The sequence below is a fragment of the Amblyraja radiata genome, chromosome 28 (genome assembly GCF_010909765.2).
Source record: "Amblyraja radiata isolate CabotCenter1 chromosome 28, sAmbRad1.1.pri, whole genome shotgun sequence".
Lineage (NCBI taxonomy): Eukaryota > Metazoa > Chordata > Chondrichthyes > Rajiformes > Rajidae > Amblyraja > Amblyraja radiata.
Genome location: NC_045983.1, coordinates 3,050,755 through 3,072,484, shown reverse-complemented (window position 1 = coordinate 3,072,484; position 21,730 = coordinate 3,050,755). Strand labels below are relative to the sequence as shown.

General features: G+C 45.3%; 1 protein-coding gene across 1 annotated transcript in view; it reads right to left on the bottom strand.

Annotated features, from left to right (window-relative positions):
• The window catches only part of itgae (integrin subunit alpha E), a 116,830-nt gene extending 101,149 nt beyond the window's left edge, over nt 1-15,681 (bottom strand). Inside the window, exons 1-2 of the mRNA XM_033045589.1 lie at nt 15,384-15,681; nt 5,669-5,786 (exon numbers count right to left, since the gene is read on the bottom strand). Coding sequence (XP_032901480.1) covers nt 5,669-5,786; nt 15,384-15,423 — 158 coding nt within the window. The 5' untranslated portion in view covers nt 15,424-15,681. The remainder of the gene's footprint in view (nt 1-5,668; nt 5,787-15,383) is intronic.
• Between the last annotated feature and the right edge of the window lie 6,049 nt (nt 15,682-21,730).

Here is a 21,730-nt window from a genome sequence, read left to right as displayed (position 1 = left end):
CTTCAAGTTGTTGACCTTCTCCACCAACGACCCATCGATGAAGACAGATTTGAGAGTCTTCGGCCTTCCTCTTCTAAAGTCAACAATCAGCTCCTTGGTCTTACTGACATTGAGAGCAAAGTTGTTGGTCTGGCACCATTCAACTAGCAGATCGATCTTCCTTCTATACTCACATTCAACATTACCGCATGCCCAACAATGGTTGTGTCGTTGGCGAATTTAAAGATGGAGTTGGAACCGTGTCCAGCTACTCAGTCATGGGTACAGAGTGATTAGAGCAGGGGACTGAGCACACAGCCTTGACGTGGCTCTGTTCTGATGGTTATCCAGTAGGAATTGTTGCTAATTTGCAACAATTGTGGTCTGTTGATGAAGACGTCAAGGAGATCACATCCTCCGTTGATCTATTGTGGTGGTAGGCAAATTGTAGTGGGTTCAGGTTCTTGCTAAGTAGGAATTGATATGCACCATAACCAACCTCTCAAAGCACTTCATCATCACAGTCGTTAGTGCTACTGGTGGTAGTCATTGAAGTCTGTCAAATTACTCTTCTTGGTCTCCGGCATTATTGATGGCCTACTGGTCCTACAGGTGGGACCTCAGACATTAGCAACGAAATGGTGAAGATATGCGTACAAACTCCAGCCAGTTGGTCTGTATGGGTTTTGAGAACACGGCCATATACACCTTGCTTTCCGAGGGTTCACCCTCATGAAGAATCTTCTGATGTTGACCTTGGTGACTGAGATTACAATGCCTTTGGGAGCTATGGAAGCCCAAGGAGGCATATCAGTGTTCTCCCTTTCGAAGTGTGCGTAGAATGCATTGAGCTCATCTGGGAGTGATGCCTTGCTGTCGCTTGAGCTGCCATTAAGGCACGGTGGCGCAGCAGTAGACTTGCCACTTTACAATGCATTCAGTGCCGGAGACCCAGGTTCGGCCACCAGGGGCGCCGTACGATGGCAGCCTCTGCCTACAGAGGCTGTTTTTTCATCTTTTTGTTATTTTTAGTCTGTTTAAAAAGTATGTTTTTGGAGGTTTCTTAGTCTTTTTATATGGGGGAGGTGGGGAGGGAAAGGGGAAAACCGTTTCTCAGTCACTTCCTGGTCGAGGATGCGACTATTCTTCGAGTTGCGTCTTCAACCCCCCTCGCGGCCTACCATCTGGATTGGCGCGGCCTTTCCTGCCGGAGACCGACTAGAGCTTCAGCAGCGGCACAGCACTGATTTGCCAGTGGAGCAAGCGATGCCTTACCGGGGATCACCATTTGAAGCTTCGGAGTGTTGGGCCTGCTGCTTTATCATCGTGGAGCTGTGGTTGTGGAGCTTCCAGCCACGGGCAGCGCTGACCTCAACATCGTGGAGTCCTGGTGATCCCTTTGCCGAGGGCCGCCAGTGATGAATCTCCGCCCAGCTCAGCCTGTGGACATCGGGAGCCGCAGTCTCTGGTAAGAAGTGGCCAATTCGGAACTCCAAGCCGCTGAGAATGTTCCTCCGTTCCGACGTCGGAGTCCCGATCGTCCCAGTGAGAGGGCCTGAACATTGGGCCGCCCGTAGCAATGACTGCGGGGAGCTCGGGAGGCCCCGACCACAGGTGAACACCAAAGAGGAGGATGACTGAACTTTGTTGCCTTCCCTCACAGTGGGAAACTTTGATTCCGCTGTATGGGGATGTTTATGTTAAATTCTATCGTGTGTTGTGTTATTTTTTATTCATATGGCTGTATGGTAACCCAAATTTCACTGTACCAATTGGTGCATGTGACAATAAATGTAAACTTGAACTTGATCCCGACTACGGGTGCTGTCTGTACGGAGTTTGTATGTTCTCCCCGTGACCGCGTGGGTTTTCACCGAGATCTTCGGTTTCCTCCCACACTCCAAAGACGTACAGGTTTGTAGGTTAATTGGCTTGGGTTTGTACACTTGGTATAAGTGTAAAATTGTCCCTAGTGTGTGTAGGCTTATGTTAATGTGAGGGAATTGTTAGTTGGTGTGGACTCGGTGGGCCGAAGAGCCTGTTTCCATGCTGTAACTCTAAACAAAACTTCTGCTGACCATATTAACAAACATTCCCCAAACTTTTACGACTGCTAGAGAGTCCTTGGTCAGGAGGAAGATGAGTGGGTGGAGGAGAGAAAAGGAACTGGGTGACAGGGAAAGGGGGATTAAAAAGAAAGGTGTGCACATGGGGGGGAGGTGGGGGGTGGTGAGGGGGAGGTGAAGCAAATTAAACAAGAAGAGAGACGGGAATTTCCTGAATTTGGAGAATACAATGTTCATGCTGTTGAAGGTAGACAAAAGTGCTGGAGAAACTCAGCGAGTGCAGCAACATCTATGGAGCGAAGGAAATAGGCAACGTTTCGGGCCGAAATCCTTCTAGGATACCCAAGCAGCATATATGTGTAGGAAGGAACTGCAGATGCTGAAGATAGACACAAAATGAAGGAATAGGTGATGAAAGTCCTTTAAAGCTGCATCATGACATCCTGATTCAATGCCCCAACCTCTGAAGGCAAACGCACCATATGCCTTCTTTACCACTCTATCTTGTTTTTCCACTTTCACATAACTATCAGAATCAGAATCAGAATCTCACTTTATTCGCCAAGTATGTTTTGGAACATACGAAGAATTTCATTGGCCAGGTCAGTCATACAATTAAAAGCCACAGATCACCCAAAACACATTTTAACATGAACATCCACCACTGTGACTCCTACACATTCCTCACTGTGATGGAAGGCAAAATAAAGTTCAAGTCACTTTCCTTTTGTTCTTCCTCGGTCGTGGGCCTCGAGCCCCCATTGACGGGATGATCTTGACTCCCGTAGCCGGCGGCGTTGGGGCCCTCTGCGTCGCGGAGATCAGCTCCCGCATCGGGGGGAAGGTCAGCTCCCCCGCGCTGGGCGATCGAACTTCGCGTTGGGGCTGGTCAAGTCAAGTCAAGTCAAGTTTATTTGTCACATACACATACGAGATGTGCAGTGAAATGAAAGTGGCAATGCTCGCGGACTTTTGTGCAAAAAGTCCTTCCGCGACGTTAGAGCTTCCCGACTAGCCTCTCCCGACTGCGAGCTTGATGGTAAAGTTCACGGTGGCCGCAGTGGGAGCGATCCCAGGCAAGGGGTCAGCTCCGATGTTAAGTCTGCGCCCCGCAATGGGGCTCACGACCGTCTGAGGGGGCTTCCAGCTCCAACGATGGTAGGTCGTAGGGCCCGGAGAAATGATCCAAAAATTGATCACATCTCCGGGAAGGTAAGGGCTTGAATAAAAAGTTTCCCCCGATCCCCTCCCCCCTCCCCCCACATAAAACAAACCGAAGAACATTAAAACAAACTTTTAACAAACTAAAAAATAACAAAAGGAAAGAAAATACGAACAGACTGCCGGCAGGGCAGCCATCTCCCCGACGTCCCTGAGTGATTGTGACTTGCACCCTACGATTCCTCTGTACATCAATACTGCTGAGAGTCATGCTATTAATTGTATATTCCCCCTTTACATTTCACAAGTTATAGGAGTAGAATTAGGCCGTCTGGCCCATCCAGTCCACTCCCCCATTCAATCATGGCTGATCTCTGCTTCATAATCCCATTTTTCTGCCTTCTCCCCATAACCCTTGATACCCATTTAATATCCCAAAATGCAACAGCTCGCACTTGCTCAGATTAAACTCCATCTGCCATTTCTCCGCCCATTTCTGTGGCTGATCTATACAATGCTGTATACCTTGACAGCACTTCTCACAGTCTGTGACCCCAGCAATCTTGGTGTCATCTACGAACTTACTAAACAACCCATCTACATTTATATCCAACACACACACACATATTTATATATATGCATGTTACAGAAACCATCATCCTCTGTGTAAAAAAAAACTTGCCCTGTACATCTCATTTATACTATGCCCCTCTCATTTACAATATCCCCATTTGTGACATTTCTACCATGGGGTAAAGGTTCTGACTGTCTATCCTACCTATTCCTATCATAACTTTATATACTTCTATCATGCCTTCCCCCAATTTACAGTGCCCAAGGGAAAACAATCCATGTTTGTCTAACCTCTCCTTCTGGCTAATACCTCTAATCCAGAAGCATTCTGGTAAACATCATCTGCACTCTTTCTAAAGCCGCCATATTCTTCCTGTAAGGGAATGACCAGAACTGCACAAAATACTCCAAATATGGCCTAACCAAGTCCTATAAATCTGCATGGCATTTCCGTCAGGTGCACGGTGGCTCAGCGGTAGAGTTGCTGCCTTACTGCGCCAGAGACCCAGGTTCGATCATAGAAACATAGAAAATATGTGCAGGAGTAGACCATTCGGCCCATTCAATATGATCATGGCTGATCATCCAACTCAGTATCCTGTACCTGCCTTCTCTCCATACCCCCTGATCCCTTTAGCCACAAGGGCCACATCTAACTCCCTCTTAAATATAGCCAATGAACTGGCCTCAACTACCTTCTGTGGCAGAGAATTCCAGAGATTCACCACTCTCTGTGTGAAAAATGTTTTTCTCATCTCAGTCCTAAAAGATTTCCCCCTTATCCTTAAATACTGACTACGGGCGATATCTGTATGGAGTTTGTACGTTCTCCCCATGATCGTGTGAGTTTTCTCCGAGATCTTCAGTTTCCTCCCGCACTCCATGGACGTACATGTGTGGGGACCCTCTTCTCTCTCACAAACCCATCAACTTCCCCCTGATTATCCTTTCACTCATTTTAACTCGAGGTAGTTTACAGTTGTCAATTAACCTTCCATCCAGCATAGTTTTGAGATGTGTTTAGTTTATTTATTTTTCAGGTTGGAGATACAGCGCAGAAACAGGCCATTCGGCCCACTGAGTCCGTGCCGGCCAGCGATCCCCGAACAATAGCACTATCCTACACACTAGGGACAGTTTACAATTTTTACCAAAGCCAATTAACCTACATGTCTGCATGTCTTTGGAATGTAGGAGGAAAGCAGAGCACCCGGGAAAAACACACGTGGTCACGGGGAGAACACGTACTAACTCCATAACCTCTTTCAGCATCATTATCATTCTATGATTTCATTCTCTGAAATTAGCAGTCTGCTTTCACCTGAGAAATAGACTACAGAGTACCAGGACATCAACAGAGAATAACATATATTTAGGCAAACCAAAAACGACTAAATATGTTATTTGTTATATATGTATAACATATATTATATATGCATGACATATGTTATATATGTTAGGGTGGCATGGTGGCAAAGCAGTAGAGCTACTGCCTTATAGTGCCAGAGGCCCGGGTTTGATCCTCAATACGGGTGCTTGTGTGTACAGAGTTTGTACGTTCTCCCTGTGACTTGCGTTGGTTTTCTCCAAGATCTTCGGTTTCCTCCCACACTCCTAAGATGTACAGGTTTGTAGGTTAATTGACTTGTTGTAAAGGTAAAAAATGTCCCCAGTGTGTTTAGGATAGTGCTAATGTGCGGGGATAGCTGGTCGGTGCAGTGGGCCGAAGGGCCTGTTTTCGCGCTGTATTTCTAAACTAAACTACTGCAAAATACAGAATAAGTGTATATCTAGAATACTAAATAATTAAATGAGACACTATAGCAATGGGTACCACATTTTCAAAATGAACAGTTAAAAAAAAATAGAATCTAAATAAATCATCTTACCCACTGTTTTTATCATGATTGTATTGAACAACTTTCTGTCCAAACAGTACATTGTCATGATTTTGAAACACCACCTTTATTTTGGTATCAATGTTGAAGGTATACAATGCCTTCGGGGCTGCAAATAGAAGAGAAAGCAAAATGCAAAATGTAAGTAATTCTGTAAAATATTTCATCAATATAAAAGGATGCATAACAATATCATTATCATTCTATCATTTCATTCTCTGAAATTACTTGTCTGCTTTCACTTAAGAAAGAGAGTAGAGAGTACCAGGACCTCAATGGAATAACATTTAATGTAAACAATAATGTAAAATGTAAATAATTCTGTAAAGTATTTCATCACTATAGAAGGATTGATACCATCGGTTATAATTAACCGAATCAAAGTGTAGCTAAACCATAAGCAATAAACAGAGCCCCGACTACTGAATTAAGTGATTCACACGTTTTAAAAACTGCAATAATGAATCACAGTAGAGTTGCTGCCTTACAGTGCCAGAGACCCGGGTTCAATCCGGACTATGGGCGCTTGCCAGTACGGAGTTTGTACGTTCTTCCCGTGACCTGCGTGGGTTATCTCCAAGATCTTCACTTCGCTCCCACACTCCAAATACGTTCAGTTTGTAGGTTAATTGGTATAAATGTATATGTGTAAAATTGTCCTTAGTGTGTGTAGGGTAATGTTAATGTGCGGGGATCACTGCTTGGCGCGGACTCTGTGGGTCGATGAGCCTGTTTCCACACTAAAACCAGGTCTTTGCACATGCTGGAAATGTGCAAATCTAAGTGAATGCATCAGGTGCATAATCTACCCGTTGCATAGAGTGCAAATAATAGCTGCAACTTCATGTAACGTTTTTTTTAGATCGAGGATCCTGTGCAGAGGAGAAAGTGTCATCACTTGCAGTTGTTGTGTTAACTTCAGGCAGGAAGTACTTAAACCTGTCTGGCACTTTGAAGGCCATAGATGTAATATGTAAGACCTGGGAGGGATCAAGCCACCACATCCTGAATAAGTGTCAGGATCATAAAGATAAGCGTCGCAGGTTATTGAACTGTGGTCGTGTGCATTAAGGTGTATCAGGGAAGTGGAGAGTAACCCGAATAGTTTCATCTAGGAGGTAATAACTATTAACTAGTGCAATCGGTATTTTCTTTTGTTACCTTTTGTTTGAATTGTGGGCACGACTAGCAAATCTTCCCATCACTCACTACCCTTGTGAAATGCTTGTGAGATATTTTCTTGCTATAATTCCATGCTCTTTGTAACAGTACTCCTCATTTGGACTCAGCAATAATGAAGGAACAGTAATATATTTCCATATCACTGGTAGGCAAGTAGCACTGACGGTAAACTTTCCATTAGTCATCTGTTGATTGAGCAGATTGTACGGCACTTAGCCCATTAGGTTTGTTGTGGGGAATTTCCCATGTGGCCATGTAGATGCCAAAGCTGGAACTGTACTAGAAATGTTCGGTGAGACGTACAAACAGGACTGGAACAAATATCATGGGAACCACAGCCAGATTATTGTCCAGGTTGTAGGTTGTGCTGTATATGGCATTACTGGCCCACATTTCCCTGTTACACCCCCCCCATTCTCCTCCCCCCTGACACCTTCCACCCATATCTCACCGTCTAACTTTACATTTCACTCCCCCACTACTCTCCTTATCTGACAACCTCTTATCTTCTTTTTACCTCTAGCCTTTGTCACTTATTCCACCCATCTGCCAATCACCCCCCCTCAGCTGTAACCACCTATCACTTATGATAGACACAAAATGCTGGAGTAACTCAGCGGGTCAGGCAGCATCTCTGGGGAAAAGGAATTGGTGACATTTCAGGTCGAGACCCTTCTTCAGATTGAAGTCTGAAGAAGTGTTTAAGAAGGAACTGCAGATGCTGGAAAATCGAAGGTACAAAAAAATGCTGGAGAAACTCAGCGGGTGCAGCAGCATCTATGGAGCGAAGGAGATAGGTAACGTTTCGGGCCGAAACGTTGTCCATCCCCTTCGCTCCATAGATGCTGCTGCACCCGCTGAGTTTCTCCAGCATTTTTGTGTACCTTTAAAGTCTGAAGAAGGTTCTCGATCCAAAAGATGAGTCTGAAGAATGGTCTCAACACGAAAAGTCGCCTATTCCTTTTCTCCAGAGATGTTGCCTGACCCGCTGAGTTACTCCAGCATTTTATGTTTCCCTTCAGTGTAAACCCGCATCTGCAGTTCCTTCCTGCACCTTAGTTGAGTGAATCTTCTCTGAACAGCTTTCGATGTAGTTACAACCTATCTCAAAGGAGACCAATGCTATACGTAACAGTACAAATATCATAGTCATAGAGCACAGAAACAGACACTTCAACACACCCAGTCTATTACCATCTGCACTAATCCCATTTACCAGCACTTGGTCAGTAGCTCTCCATGCCGTACAAATTCAACTGCTTATCTCAACATTTTAAATGTTGTGAGAGTATCTGCCTCCATAACCCTCTCAGACAATGCATCTCACCCCAACCATCCACTGGGTGAAAACAACTCTTCCCTATGTCCCCTCTAACTCTCTCACTCCTTACCCTGAACATGTGTTCTCTCTTTATAGACATGTCTGCTATGGGAAGAAAATGTCCTACTCTCTACGATATCAATGTCCCCAATAAGTTTGTACACTTCTACCAAGTGTTCCTCGGTTGCTTCTACTGTGAGGTAAACAAACTGAGCCAGTCCAGTTCCTCCTCATAACTGAAACCCCAAGCAACTTTATGGTGAATTTCCAAAATAACACGCTTCAATGCAATCATGTCCTTTCTATGTTCTATGCTGTATTCAAGAGTTAGAGATTGCTCTTACGGTTAACAGAATCAAAGGATATGGGGAGAAAACAGGAACGGGGTACTGATTTTGGATGATCAAATTGAATAGTGGTGCTGGCTTGAAGGGCCGAATGGCCTACTCTTGCACCTATTCTCTATGTATCTACGTTGAGGAGACCAAAATTGCACACAGTATTGCGGATGTGGCTTCACCAATGTTTTTATATAGCTATACAATAGTGTCCCTGCTCTTATATTCTATGTTCCGGCTAATGAAGTCTATAATCTCTTTGCCGTCTTTACCACATGGAATGGAATGAAATACTTTATTGTCACATGTGAAATGCTTTGCTTGCATACCCAAGGTATGCAAATAACGGCCACCTACACCTACATCAGAACAGCAACTCATATTTAGCTTTGGCAACTTACAACCCAGTGGTATAAATATTGATTTCTCCAACTTCAAGTGCTTCCTCTTTCTCCATCCCTTCCCCCACCCGAGATGCATCAGGTTCCCGTTCTCAGCTAGCAAACAGTTAACAATGGCTTGTTTCCTTTATCATTACTTTTTTTGCCTATCATTTGTTCTAAATCTCTCTACATCACTGTCAATATCTCTTGTTTCCCTTTGCCCTGACTAGTCTGAAGAAGGCTCTCGACCCAAAACCTCACCCATTTCTTCTCTCCAGAGAGAAGGCTGCCTGTTTGGCTGAGTTACACCAGCATTTTGTGTCTATCTTCGGTTTAAACCAGCATCTGCAGTTCCTTCTTATCCATTACCTTATTGAACCTCTCCTTGATACGTTTCTCCTTTCCAGAATAAAACTTATGCAGTGACACTGCAATGTAATTATCTGCTGAGACTTTTCTCAGCTTCGTAAATAAAATAAATCTGTCATCTCTCCCCCTTTATGCTATTTCAAATAACGCAGTCCTGCTGTTTCTATTAGTCATAATTTACATTCAGAAAGCCACACGATTTACAGAAAATAAAAAATAAAAATGCAGGATCACTAAAACCGTTATTTACATTGAGTAAGATAATTGTGCAAACACAAGGAACTGCACATGCTGGTGTATTTAAAAAATACCTAAAACGCTGGAGTATCTCAACGGATCAGACAGCATCTCTGGAGAACATGGATAAGATACGTTTCGGGACAGGGATCTTCTTCAGATTGATCGTGGTAGGGTGCGGAGAACGGGGCAGAAAGGTGGAATAGAGGGGGGCAGGACAAAGCCTGACAAGTGGTCGGTGATAGAGTGCCCTCCAAAATGTTTGGGCCAAAGACCCATCATTTATTTATTTGCCTCTGTACTCCACAATTTGAGATTTGTAATATAAACTCACATGTGGTTAAAGTGCACATTGTTGGATTTTATTAAAAGGTATTTATATACATTTTGGTTTCACCATGTAGAAATTACAGCAGTGTTTACACAGTCCCCCCATTTCAGGGCACCATAATGTTTGGGACACATGGCTTCACAAGTGTTTGTAATTGCTCAGGTGTGTTTAATTGCCTCCTTAATGCAGGTATAAGAGAGCCCTCAGCACCCAGCCTTTCCATCACTTTTGGAAACGTTTATTGCTGTTTATCAACATGAGGACAAAAGTTGTGCCAATGAAAGTCAAAGAAGCCATTATGAGACAGTTGTATTCATGTTTCTCAGTTAGAGACATCAGCCAAACATTAGACTTACCAAAATCAACTGTTTGGAACATCATTAAGAAGAAAAAAAAGCACTGGTGAGCTTACTAATCGCAAAGGGACTGGCAGGCCAAGGAAGACCTCCACAGCTGATGACAGAAGAATTCCCTCTATAATAAAGAAAAATCCCCAAACACCTGTCCGACAGATCAGAAACATTCTTCTGGAAAAAGGCCTTGTGGACAGATGAGACAAAGATTAACTTGTATCACAGTGACGGCAAGAGCAAAGTATGGAGGTTAGTTGTATCAGCAGTTGTATCATTGATGATACAACTGCTGATGGTAGTAGCATAATGAATTCTGAAGTGTATGGACACATCCTATCTGCTCAAGTTCAATCAAATGCCTCAAAACCCATTGGCCGGCAGTTCATTCTACAGCAAGACAATGATCCCAAACATACTGCCAAAGCAACAAAGGAGTTTTTCAAAACAAAACAAAAAACATGGTCAATTCTTGAGTGGCCAAGTTAGTCACCTGATCTGAACATGCCTTTTATATGCTGAATGAACATGCCTTTTATATGCTGAAGTGAAAACTGAAGGGTACTTACAATACAATACAATACCTTTTATTTGTCATTTGAACCTCACATGAGGTTCAAACGAAATTTGGTTTCTGCAGCCATACAAAAAAAGAACCAAGACACACACCAACACAATTCAATTCACATAAACATCCATCACAGTGAGTCCTCCTCACTGTGATGGAAGGCAAAACTTAAACATATCTCTCCCCTGCACTCCCCTCTCCCCCCCATGTCAGAGTCAAAGACAGAGTCAAAGCCCCCGGCGGGCGATGTTAAATGTCCCGCAGCCATTAAAGCCACGCCGGATGATGCAAGGCCACGCACCGGGTCTTGGTGTTGGAGCCCCTGTGGGCTCTTGGTGTTGGAGCCCCGGAGGGCCCTCACAAAGTCCCGCGGCCATTCCAAGCCGCGCGGGGCGGTGATGTAGGCCCCGCTCCAGGTAATCTTCAACCCCGCACCTCGGGCGGGAGAAGTCGCCGTTGCGGAAGCCCCGAAAAGCGGTCTCCCACCAGGGACCGGCGGGCTCCTGGTATTACTGTCCACAGACCTGCGGTAGGAGCTTCCGAAACTCCGGGTGTCGGGTCACAGCAGCGCTCCACCACAGCTCCACCCGCTCCGGACTCGGCCAGCTCCGTGATGGTGAGTAAATCCGCAGCTCCGCGACTGGAGCCCCAGGTCATTCCTGTTGGAGGCCGCTCCACGTTGCAGCCCCAACGACAACGGAGACCCGACAAAGAAAAGGTCGGGTCTCCCGTGCAGGGGAAACACCTTAAAGTTCCCCCACCCCACCCCACCCACACACACATACCCCGACAAAAAAAACAATAAAAACTACATAGAACAAGACAGAAAACAATAAAAAGACAGACGGACTGCAGAGGCCGCTGCTGACAAGAGTCGCGCCGCCCACTTCCCCCCTTACTTGCCCCCAAAACAAGCATAAGCGAAAGATGGCTGCAATACAGGCCTGGCAGAGCATCACCAGAGAAGACGCCCAGCAACTGGTGATGTACATGAATCGCAGACTTCAAGCAGTCATTACATGCAAAGGATATGCAACAAAATACTAAACATGACTACTTTAATTTACATGACATTGCTGTGTCCCAAACATTATGGTGCCATGAAATGGGGAGACTATGTATAAACACTACTGTAATTTCTACATGGTGAAACCAAAATGTATAAAAATGGTCTTCATTAAAATCTGACAATGTGCACTTTAACCACATGTGATTTTTTCTATTACAAATCTCAAATTGTGGAGTGCAGAGGCAAATAAATAAATGATGGTCTTTGTCCCAAACATTATGGAGGGCACTATAAATGTGCTGCACTTTTCGTGATGTTCGAATGCATTGAAAACCTGCTACTCAGCTCTATGCTCAATCTGTTTATGTACAGTCTATCTGATGAAAGAGATACAGAGTAAAACGGGTTAATCTGTGATAGGAGTGAAGCGGATTTTGTTGCCAAATTTTGTGACTAACTACATCAGCATTTGCGAATAAGTAGGTAGATGACGTTACCAGAATAAAACTTACTCTGTTGCAATTGTAAGATTTAAGAAGATGAAATTGCGGGTATTGGAGGAATTTAAAGAAAGTAGGAAAGAACTCATGCAGGGAATTAGAAGAGCCAATAAAGGTCAGGACATGTGGTTGGCAAGTCAGATGGGATTCCCAACAGATAAATTAAAAAGAAAGGGATAACTGGGTAGGACTACTTAAGGATAAAGGTAGGAATTTATGCTTGGAGTCAGAAGATGTAGGCAAGATACTAAACTAGTACTTTGCATCTGTATTCACCAAGGATATGGAGGATAGTGAGATCAGTGTGTAGGAAGGAACTGCAGATGCTAGTTTAAACCATAGACACAAAAAGCTGGAGTAACAGTAAATCAGGCAGCATCTTTGCAGAGAAGGAATGGGTGACATTTCGGGTCGAGGCCCTTCTTCAGACTAGTTAGGGAAAAGGGAAATGAGGGATAGACAATGATGTGGAGAGATAAAGAACAATGAATAATTCTGCATATCTCAATCGGGTCCCCTCCACGCAAACCAAAATAAACCCAGTCTGTATATTCTCTCTTCATAATGTAACTGTTCCATCTCCATTCCTGCTGAATATCCTCTGCATCCTCTCCAGTCCAATTACACACTTCATCAAGTGTGACAACGTAAACAGTATACAATATTCAAGCTGTGGCCTAACCAACATTTGTAAAAACCGAAGATAGGCGCAAAATGCTGGAGTAACTCAGTGGGACAGGCAGCATCTCTGGAGAGATGGAATGGGTGACATTTCGGGTCGAGATCATACTCTCGTTGTCTAAAGGTACATACTTCAGACTGATCGTTGTATAAAGGTATATACTGAAAGGTTATACGATGCATAAAGTTTAATTTGGTTTAGAGATACAGCGTGGAAACAAGCCCTTCAGCGCACAACCTGTTCCCAGCGATCACCCATTCTATGTTATCTCACTTTCTCATCCACTCCCTACACAACAGGGGATATTTGCAGAGGCCAATTAATCTATGAAACCATAGAAATGGTACATATATCTACTGAAAGAATAAAACATTTGTTCTCACAAGCATCGTGTCATTTAATGTTTTTTATCTTCCATTCGCAGGCAATGTAGCTTCACATTACGGAAAATCATGAACTGGATAATTTTCCAGAAACATAATTCGGGGGTCATCTGTGCGCTTTAATACCTCTTCAAAAAAAATAAATCAAATGCATGCCCTCACCTCTATTAGGACTAGATTTCCTGCCAGGAAATCCCCCAACATAGCCACACTAAAGATCGTAGCCGAACTGAAGATCTTTGTATAATCCCCTACTTTTCCAATTCCCTGCTGCTGATGTTTCACTCATCAGCCTGGAATAATAACCTGTTGTTGAATAAAGGCATCACATCTGGTGGCCTCAACTCATCATCTTCAGCACAAATGGCCTACTACAATGATGGCAGGGTGGCACAGCGGTAGAATTGCTGCCTTACAGTGCCAGAGACCCGGGTTCAATCCTGACTATGGGTGCTGTTTGTACGGAGTTTGTATGTTTTCCTCGTGACTTGGTTTAGCTAATTGTAAATTGGTATAATTTGGTATAATTGTAAATTGTCCTGAGTGTGTGTATAGGATGGTGTTAGTGTGCGGGGATCGCTGGTCGGCTCAGACTCTGTGGGCCGAAGAGCCTGTTTCTGTTCTGTATCTCTAAATTAAACTACTACCTCTATTTGTTCTATTGGTTTAGTCTATTGCTATTGTATTGCTATTGCTATTGTAAAATTATCGCTCTGGAACAGAAAGAAAACATTTTACCGAGAGGCTCTGCTTGCTTTTTGTAATTATCCATACATCCTAATCTTTGGATCCCATTCCATACCTCTCCACATTGTTCTCCCCGAGTCTAGAGAATTTACTTTCTAGAGGAAGAGGAAAGAATTAATAAAGAAACTTCCCATAGATATGGAGAACCTGAAACCAGCGGAGCTCTCTTGCTAAACATGAGATTTGCGGGCTGAAGTTCAAAACGTGTGAGAAAAAGACAGGAAAGTTGGATACTATGTTTTAGTTGGTGAATAATAATCATAATAATAACAGCTAACATGTTCCGGAAAAACAAAGTAACACTTAGTTTAGTTTAGAGATGAAGCATAAGAATACTAAGTCCACACCGACCACCGATCCACTCACATCAGTTACCCCACTTTCTCACCCACTTGCAGCACATTAGGAGCATTTTTTTTAACTGGGCCAATTAATCTACAAACCAGCAGGTCCTTGAGAGTGTGGGAGGAAACTGGAGCACATGGAGGAAACCCACATGGTCACAGGGAAAGCATGCAAATTTCACGCAGACAGCACCCAAGATCAAACCCGAGCCTCTGGCGCTGTGAAGCAGCAGCTCTACCAGCTTTAAAATAGAAGTGAATTAATTCCTCTTCTGAAAACGAATTCGATTAGTTTTAGAGTCATTTGATGAATGCATAGGGGGCACCGACTGGATAGCTAAAAGGGCTAACTAAAATTCTACCACACATTTCCACCTGCATTTTATCATTTCTACAAGAATGGATGACTTGCGTTAGTTTTGCCAGCAATTCTGTAAAATTCCACTCAACATATAACCTTGATGGCAACAATTTTATAGCTTTACACCGTTTTACAACCATAGCATTATTTATTTGCAGAAAGTCTTAGATATTTGGTAGGCAATATTTTAAATCACAATTTTACGTTAATATCTTCATTTAAAAATCCAATGTTACATTCTATGCAAACGTGCTCACAATTGCCTTGCTTGATCAGTCAATAACATTCAAGATTAATACAACACAGTAAATCTGTCCTAAAATACATCCATGGATAAATAAAGTTTGCCAAGTTTTTTTCAGCCATGCAAAGAAATTTAAATATAGAGTTTTAACAAAAAATACTATGACAATCAGAAAGTCAAGCAGGTGTGTGTGCAGGAAAACAATGTTAATGTTTCCGCTTGAAGACCATTCGGCTGTTAACTGTTTCTCGTTTCACAGATGCTGCCTGCCTTGCCGAGGATTCCAGCATTTCTATTTCAGATTTCCAACCTGTCGGGTTTTATCAAGGTCACAAAATGTATTTTAAAAATACCCACCAAAGAGCAAGAAGAATAGCGTTCCTATCATTCTCTTCATTTCAGGATCAATAAATTCTGCGGTAATGACAAAGGGTAGTAATTCCGAATAGCATCACAAATGAGACTGCGTCATTTTCAAGTCTGGAAGCATGGGTAGAAGAGGCTGCAAATGAACACATGTTCTACGCACGAGAGTTTTATTCAGTTTATGCAATGTCGACTGAGCTATATCAAAACCACACGTTTCAAGAGGTGGTGCTTGAAGGATGTGGTGATCCTTTGTTCCTCAAACATCCTGCACAGATGCAGTTTCACGTTAACTAACATTAGCCAATGTTTGCAGCATTGAGAACTACAATAAAATCAATTTATGAAACATGTTCTCTCTAAAACCTCACCAATGTTTAAAATTCACCTATATTGTTAATCAAAATAAATGTCAGAAAACTATGACATTTCACTGTAATTTTTTTTTAAAAGGTGAAAGAATCCAGCAAATGAACCTAACGACAGAAAAAAACCGATGCTTGAAAGTCAAACCCAACTTTTCAAAAATGAGAGCATTTGCAACAACTAACTTCCTTTCTTTTATCATGCTAGAACATAGAACAGTAAAGTGTGTGGGAGGGAATGCAGATGCTAGTTTACGCCAAAGATAGACACAAAATGCTGGAGTATCTCAACGGATCAGGCAGCATCTCTGGTCAAAAGGAATTGGTGATGTTTCGCGTCAAGATCCTTCTTCAGACTGGGAGTGAGGGGAGAACGAAAGATATGCTAAAAGCAACAATGACCATTGAAAGGAGGAGCTCACAATGGTACATTGCCAGATGTGCAGAGTTGATAGCGAGTTATAAAATCAGTGAAACTCAACAGGACGACAGTGAAACTAGTATGACGACTAGAGTGGGGAAGTGACGGCACGAGAGGGGATGCAAGGGTTACATGAAGTTAGATAAATCAATATTCATACCGCTGCGTTGTAAGCTGCCCAAAGGAAATATGAGGTGCTCTTCCTCCAATGGAGGAGGCCCAGGACAGAAAGGACAGTGTGGGAGTTAAATTGTTTGGCAACCAGTAGTTCGCATGGGCCAAGGTGGACTGAGCGGAGGGGTTCAGAGAAACGATCGCCCAGTCTGCACTTGGTCTCGCAGATATCCAGGAGTCCATACATAGAACAGCGGATACAGTAGATGAGGTTGGAGGAGCTGCAAGTGAACCTCTGCCTCACCTGAAAGGACTGTCAAGGTCCTTGGATAGAATCGAGGGACGGGGTTTAGGGGCAGGTGTTAAATCTCCTGCGGTCGCAGGGGAAGGTACCTGGGGAGGAGGTGGTTTGGGTAGGAAGTTGAACAAGAACATGGAAAAAGACAAGGGAGGCTTTTAAAATTAGATACTGAGCTGTCACATCTGCCCTTCTATCATTCAGGAATCTTGTTATGTCTATAATATCCCAGTTCCTCAATTCAATCCATGTCTTGGGATCGTCCACTTTACCTGTTACTCCTGTAACATTTAAATAAATGCTGTTTACTCCACTGGTCTTTTCTCTCTCTTTGCCGTGCACCTGCCTGTCCTGCTGAAACTATTGTTGACCACAATATATGCGCCCAACTTCTCATCCAATTCCTTTCAGATCTGGGCCTTCCCTCTTACCAATCTGGTTTAAATCCGCCCAGGTAGCACTAGTAAATCTCCCTCCCAAGAAATCGGTTCCTCTCCAGTTTAGATGCAACCCGTCCCTATTGTACAGGATACCTCTTCTCCAGAAGAGATCCCAATGGTCCAAAAACCTGCACCAACTCCTTAACCATGCTGGAACCTTTCATGTAGCATATCCTACTTCTCCTGCCATCACTCGCATGTGACATTGGGAGGAATCCAAGGGATTACCATTCAAGGTCCTGCTTTTTAACTTATAATATTAAAGAATTGGATGTGAATGTAGGTGGCATGGTTAGTAAGCTTGTGAATTACACTAAGTGCACAGTGAAAAAGGTTGATCAACTGAGCCAATGGACCGAGGAATGGCAGGCAGAGTTTCATTCAAAAAATGTGAGGTGTTGCATTTTGGTCAAACAAGTGCGGGACTTACACAGTAGATGTTAGGGCCCTGGTTGTAGAACAGACAGGCAGGTACATAAATCCATGAAAGGTGGGACATGGGTAGACAGAGTGGTGAAGAAGTCATTTGACTCAAGCCTTCATTGATCAGGGTGCTGTGTACAGGAGTTGGGACAAAACGAAACAGCTGAAGAAGACGTTGGTAAGGCCACATTTTTTGCACCGTGTATGGTTCTGACCACCCTGCTGTAAGAACGGTGTCATTAAACTGGAAAGAGTGCAAGAAAAATGTATGAGGATGTTTGCAGGACTGGAGAGTTTGAGTTAGACGGAGAGGCTGGTTAGGCTGAGTCTTTATTCCCTGGAGGAGACTGACTGAAGGGTGACCTTTAAAGGTTTATAAAATCATGAGGCATAGAAACAAATAGCTAGTCATTTCCCCATGGTTGGGTCATCTAAAACTAAAGAGCATAGGTTAAAGGTGAGAAAGATTTTAAAAGGACCTGAGGGGCATGTTTTCCACTAGGATCTTAAATTAATGTTTCTCATCTGTATCCACTTCAGAGTGGATGTTTTAATTGTGGGGGAATTCAAACACTGGGATAGTGGATTCCAGAACTAATTACCTCCAAAAGGGATCTATAGTTTAGATTAGAGATATAGCGCAGAAACAGGCCCTTCAGCCCACCAAGTCCTTGCTAACACCATCCCTGTAGGGACAATTTATAATTTCACCAACCCAATTAACCTACAAACCTGTGTGCCTTTGGAGTGTGGGAGGAAACCAGAGCTCCTTGAGAAAACCCATGCAGGTCACAGGGAAAACAAACAAACTCTCGTACTTGTACTCAGGATCGAACCCGGGTCTCTGACGCTGAAGGCAGCAACTCTACCAGTGCCTCCCTATGTCATAGCAGGCTAAGAAGGTGGATGAATCCCAGGGCCTGGTGAGACGTACTCCAGGCATACAGTAGGTGCAGCCAGCGTTGCAAGCGGCAGGGAATGCGGCATGAACCGGGGGTGGTGTGGACAGCCATCAGTAGATCAGTCCACCAGTCGGTCCGTTAAAAAGGAGGATTTCCTGTGATATCAAAAAGGTTAAAACAGATGTCTTAGCAGCTTCAAATAGTGGATAATTCACAGGACATGATGGGATGTATTCCAAGTTTCTATGAGATGTAAGGAGGCAATAACTGAGGTCCTGATAGAAATTTAAACATCTTCTCTGACCACAGAAGAGATGTCTGATGATTGGAGAACAGAAAATATTGTACTTTTGTTCAAGAGGCTGGCAAGGAAAGGCCAAGTAATTAATTACAGGGCTTTGAGTCTAAAATGAATGGAAAGTGCTTAGTTAGGGGAAAAAACAGGGACACTTAATCTGAATTTGCAGAGGCAATGATTGTTTGGTATTTTTCTGCTTGGCTTTGGTAAAAGGAAATCCTGTTTGACTAATTTGGTTGAATTTTTGAAGGACAAGATTAAATGTGTCATTGAGGGCACTGTGGTTTCTGCAATGCCTACGTGCCCTCTGATCAGATCATTCTAATGGGCAGAAACATTTCTCATAGTCTACCCTTGTGATCATAATGCACAAGATACTTTAACTGTGGCCTTACCAATATTTTATATGGTTCTACTCAGGGCTGCCAACTCTCACGCCCTGGAGCAATTTCTCACGCCCTCACGCTCACGACCGAGTTCTCACGCTGAGTTCAGTCCCTGCGCAATTTGTCCTTTAGCGCCGCGTGCCAGGGATCTGTGCGGTTCGGGGAAACGCGTCAGTGGGCGGCTGTAAGTGACGTCACGCCTCTTCTCTTGGTTGGATGTGCAGCCGCCGACTGCACATCCAACCAAGCAGCCGGAGATGGAACTAACCAGGTGAATCAGTTGTAAAACCTGGGGGGGGTGTTTCGGAATGGCCATAAATTAAGTATAAATACGAGGAGTCCTCAGTAGTGTGTTTAGATCTTTTGCAAACTGTTCCCAATATGCAATATACGGGGTTTATTTCAATTCGTTTTTGCGGGGTTGGGGCAGGCGAGCCGACCTGAGAACTGCGGACAGTGCGAGTGTCCCGGGCCGTCGGAGGCGTCTGAAGCGCCGCTGTCGCAAGAGTCTCTGTGCCAAAGGGACAGACTCTCAAAGGGAGGTGGAGAGAGAGAGAGAGGGGGGAAGGAGACAGGGAGACAGTGGGGAGAGAGAGGGGGGTGAGAGGAAAGAGAGGGGAGAGACAGGGGGTGAGTGAATGGAGAGAGAGATGAGGGAGAGGGGAAAGAGGTAGGAGAAAAAGGGGGGGAGAGTGAGGTGGGAAGGGGAGAGAGAGAGAGGGGAGAGAGGGATGAAAGGGAAGAGAGAAGGAGGTGGAGAGGGTAGGAGAGAAGGAGAGAGAGAGGGGGGAAAAGGGAGGACGAGGGGGGAAGAGAGAGGGAAAGGAGAAGAAAGGGGGAAAGAGGAGAGAGAGAGGGGGGCGGGAAAAAGAGAGAGAGAGAGAGAGAAGAGGAGGAAAGAGAAGAGGGGGAGAGATGAAGAGAGGGGGAAGGAGAACGAGGAGCGAGAGAGAAGACGGGGGAGGGAGAGAGGAAGAGGGAGAGAGAAGAGAGAGGAGGAGAGAGAGGGGAGAGAAGAGGAGGGGGGGAGAGGAGAGACAGACGGCGGGGGAGAGGTGAGAGGGGAGGGAGAAGGGACGAGGGTGGAGAGGGAGAGAGGGGAAGAGAGAGAGAGGGTGGAGGGAGAGAAGGAAGGAGAAGATGACGGGTAGAGAGAGAGGGGAGGAAGAGAGAGAGGGAGAGAGAGAGAGAGTAGGAGAGAGAGAGAGGGAGGAGAGAGAGAAAGAGGGGGAAGAGAGAGAGACGAGGACGAAGGGAGGAGAGAGGAGAGAGGGGAGAGAGAGAGAGGAGAGGGGGAGAGAGAGGAGTACTCGACCGAGGTGAGTAGTAAGCGATGACGAACCAGAGCGAGTGACTACGGGGAGAGAGAGAGATGGGGCACGACCGAGTTGTGAGGAGAGAGGAGGAGTGAGAGAGAGAAGACGGGTGGACGACAGAGCGAGAGAAGGATGGAAGGAGGAGAAGACTGGGGCAGAGAGAGATGGGCTTGAGAGACAGGGAGAGTGGGAGAGGGGTGGAGAGAGAGAGAGGAGAGAGAGAGAGAGGGAGAGAGAGGGCGAGAGAGTGAGGGGATGGAAGAGGAGGCGAGAGAGATGAGGCCGAGATGAGAGGGGAGAGAGAGGGGAGAGAGAGAGAGAGAGGGAGAGAGAGAGAGAGGGGGGAGAGAGACGAGGGAGAGAGAGAGAGACGGGAGAGAGAGAGCAGAGAGGAGGAGAGAGAGAGGGGGAAGACGCGAGGAGAGAGAGAGATGGGTGAAGGAGAGAGAGGGAGAATAGAGGAGAGGGAGAGAGAGAGAAAGGGGGAAGAGAGAGAGGAGGAGCGAAGGAAAGAGAGAGAGGGGAGAGGAGGAGGGGAGCCGGGAGGGAGAGAAGAGGGCGGAGAGAAGAGGGGAGATGAAGAGAGGGAGGAAGAGGGGGAGAGAAGAGGGGGAGAGAAGAGGGAGAGAGAAGAGGGAGAGAGAAGAGGGGGAGAGAAGAGGGGGAGAGAGAGAAGAAAGAGAGGGGAGAGAAAGTTAGGGGAGAGAGGGAGAAGAGGGGGGAGAGGAGAGAAGGGACGAGAGTGAGGTGGGACGGGGAGAGTGAGGTGGGACGGAGAGAGGGGGAAGAGAGAGAGGGGGAAGAGAGAGAGGGGGAAGAGAGAGAGGGGGAAGAGAGAGAGGGGGAAGAGAGAGGGGGAAGGAGAGAGAAAGGGGAAGAGAGAGAAGAGGGGGAAGCGGAGAGAGGGGCGAATAGAGAGCGGGGGAAGAGAGAGAGGGGGAAAAGAGAGAGGGGGAAGAAGGAGAGAGGGGGAAGAGGAGAGAGGGGGGGCAAGAGAAGAGAGGGGGAAAGAGAGAGAGGGGTGAGAGAGAGAGAGAGGGGGGACAGAGAGAGAGGGGGGACGGAGAGAGGGGGGCGGAGAGCGGGGGGAGGAGAGAGAGGAGAGAGAGGTGAGTGTATGTGACTGAGAGGGACGGAGAGATGGGAGGAGATGAGACTGAGGAGGTAAGAGAGAGAGGGGGATAGAGAGAGAGGGAGAGGAGAGGAGAAGATGAGAGGAAGAGAGAGAGAGGGAGAGAGAGAGGGAGAGAGACGAGGGAGACGAGAGAGGGAGAGAGAGAGAGGGAGAGGAGGGAGAGAGAGGGGCGAGAGAGAGGGGAGGGAGGAGAGAGGGGCGAAGAGCCGAGGGAGAGAATATGAGGGAGGAGAGAGGCGG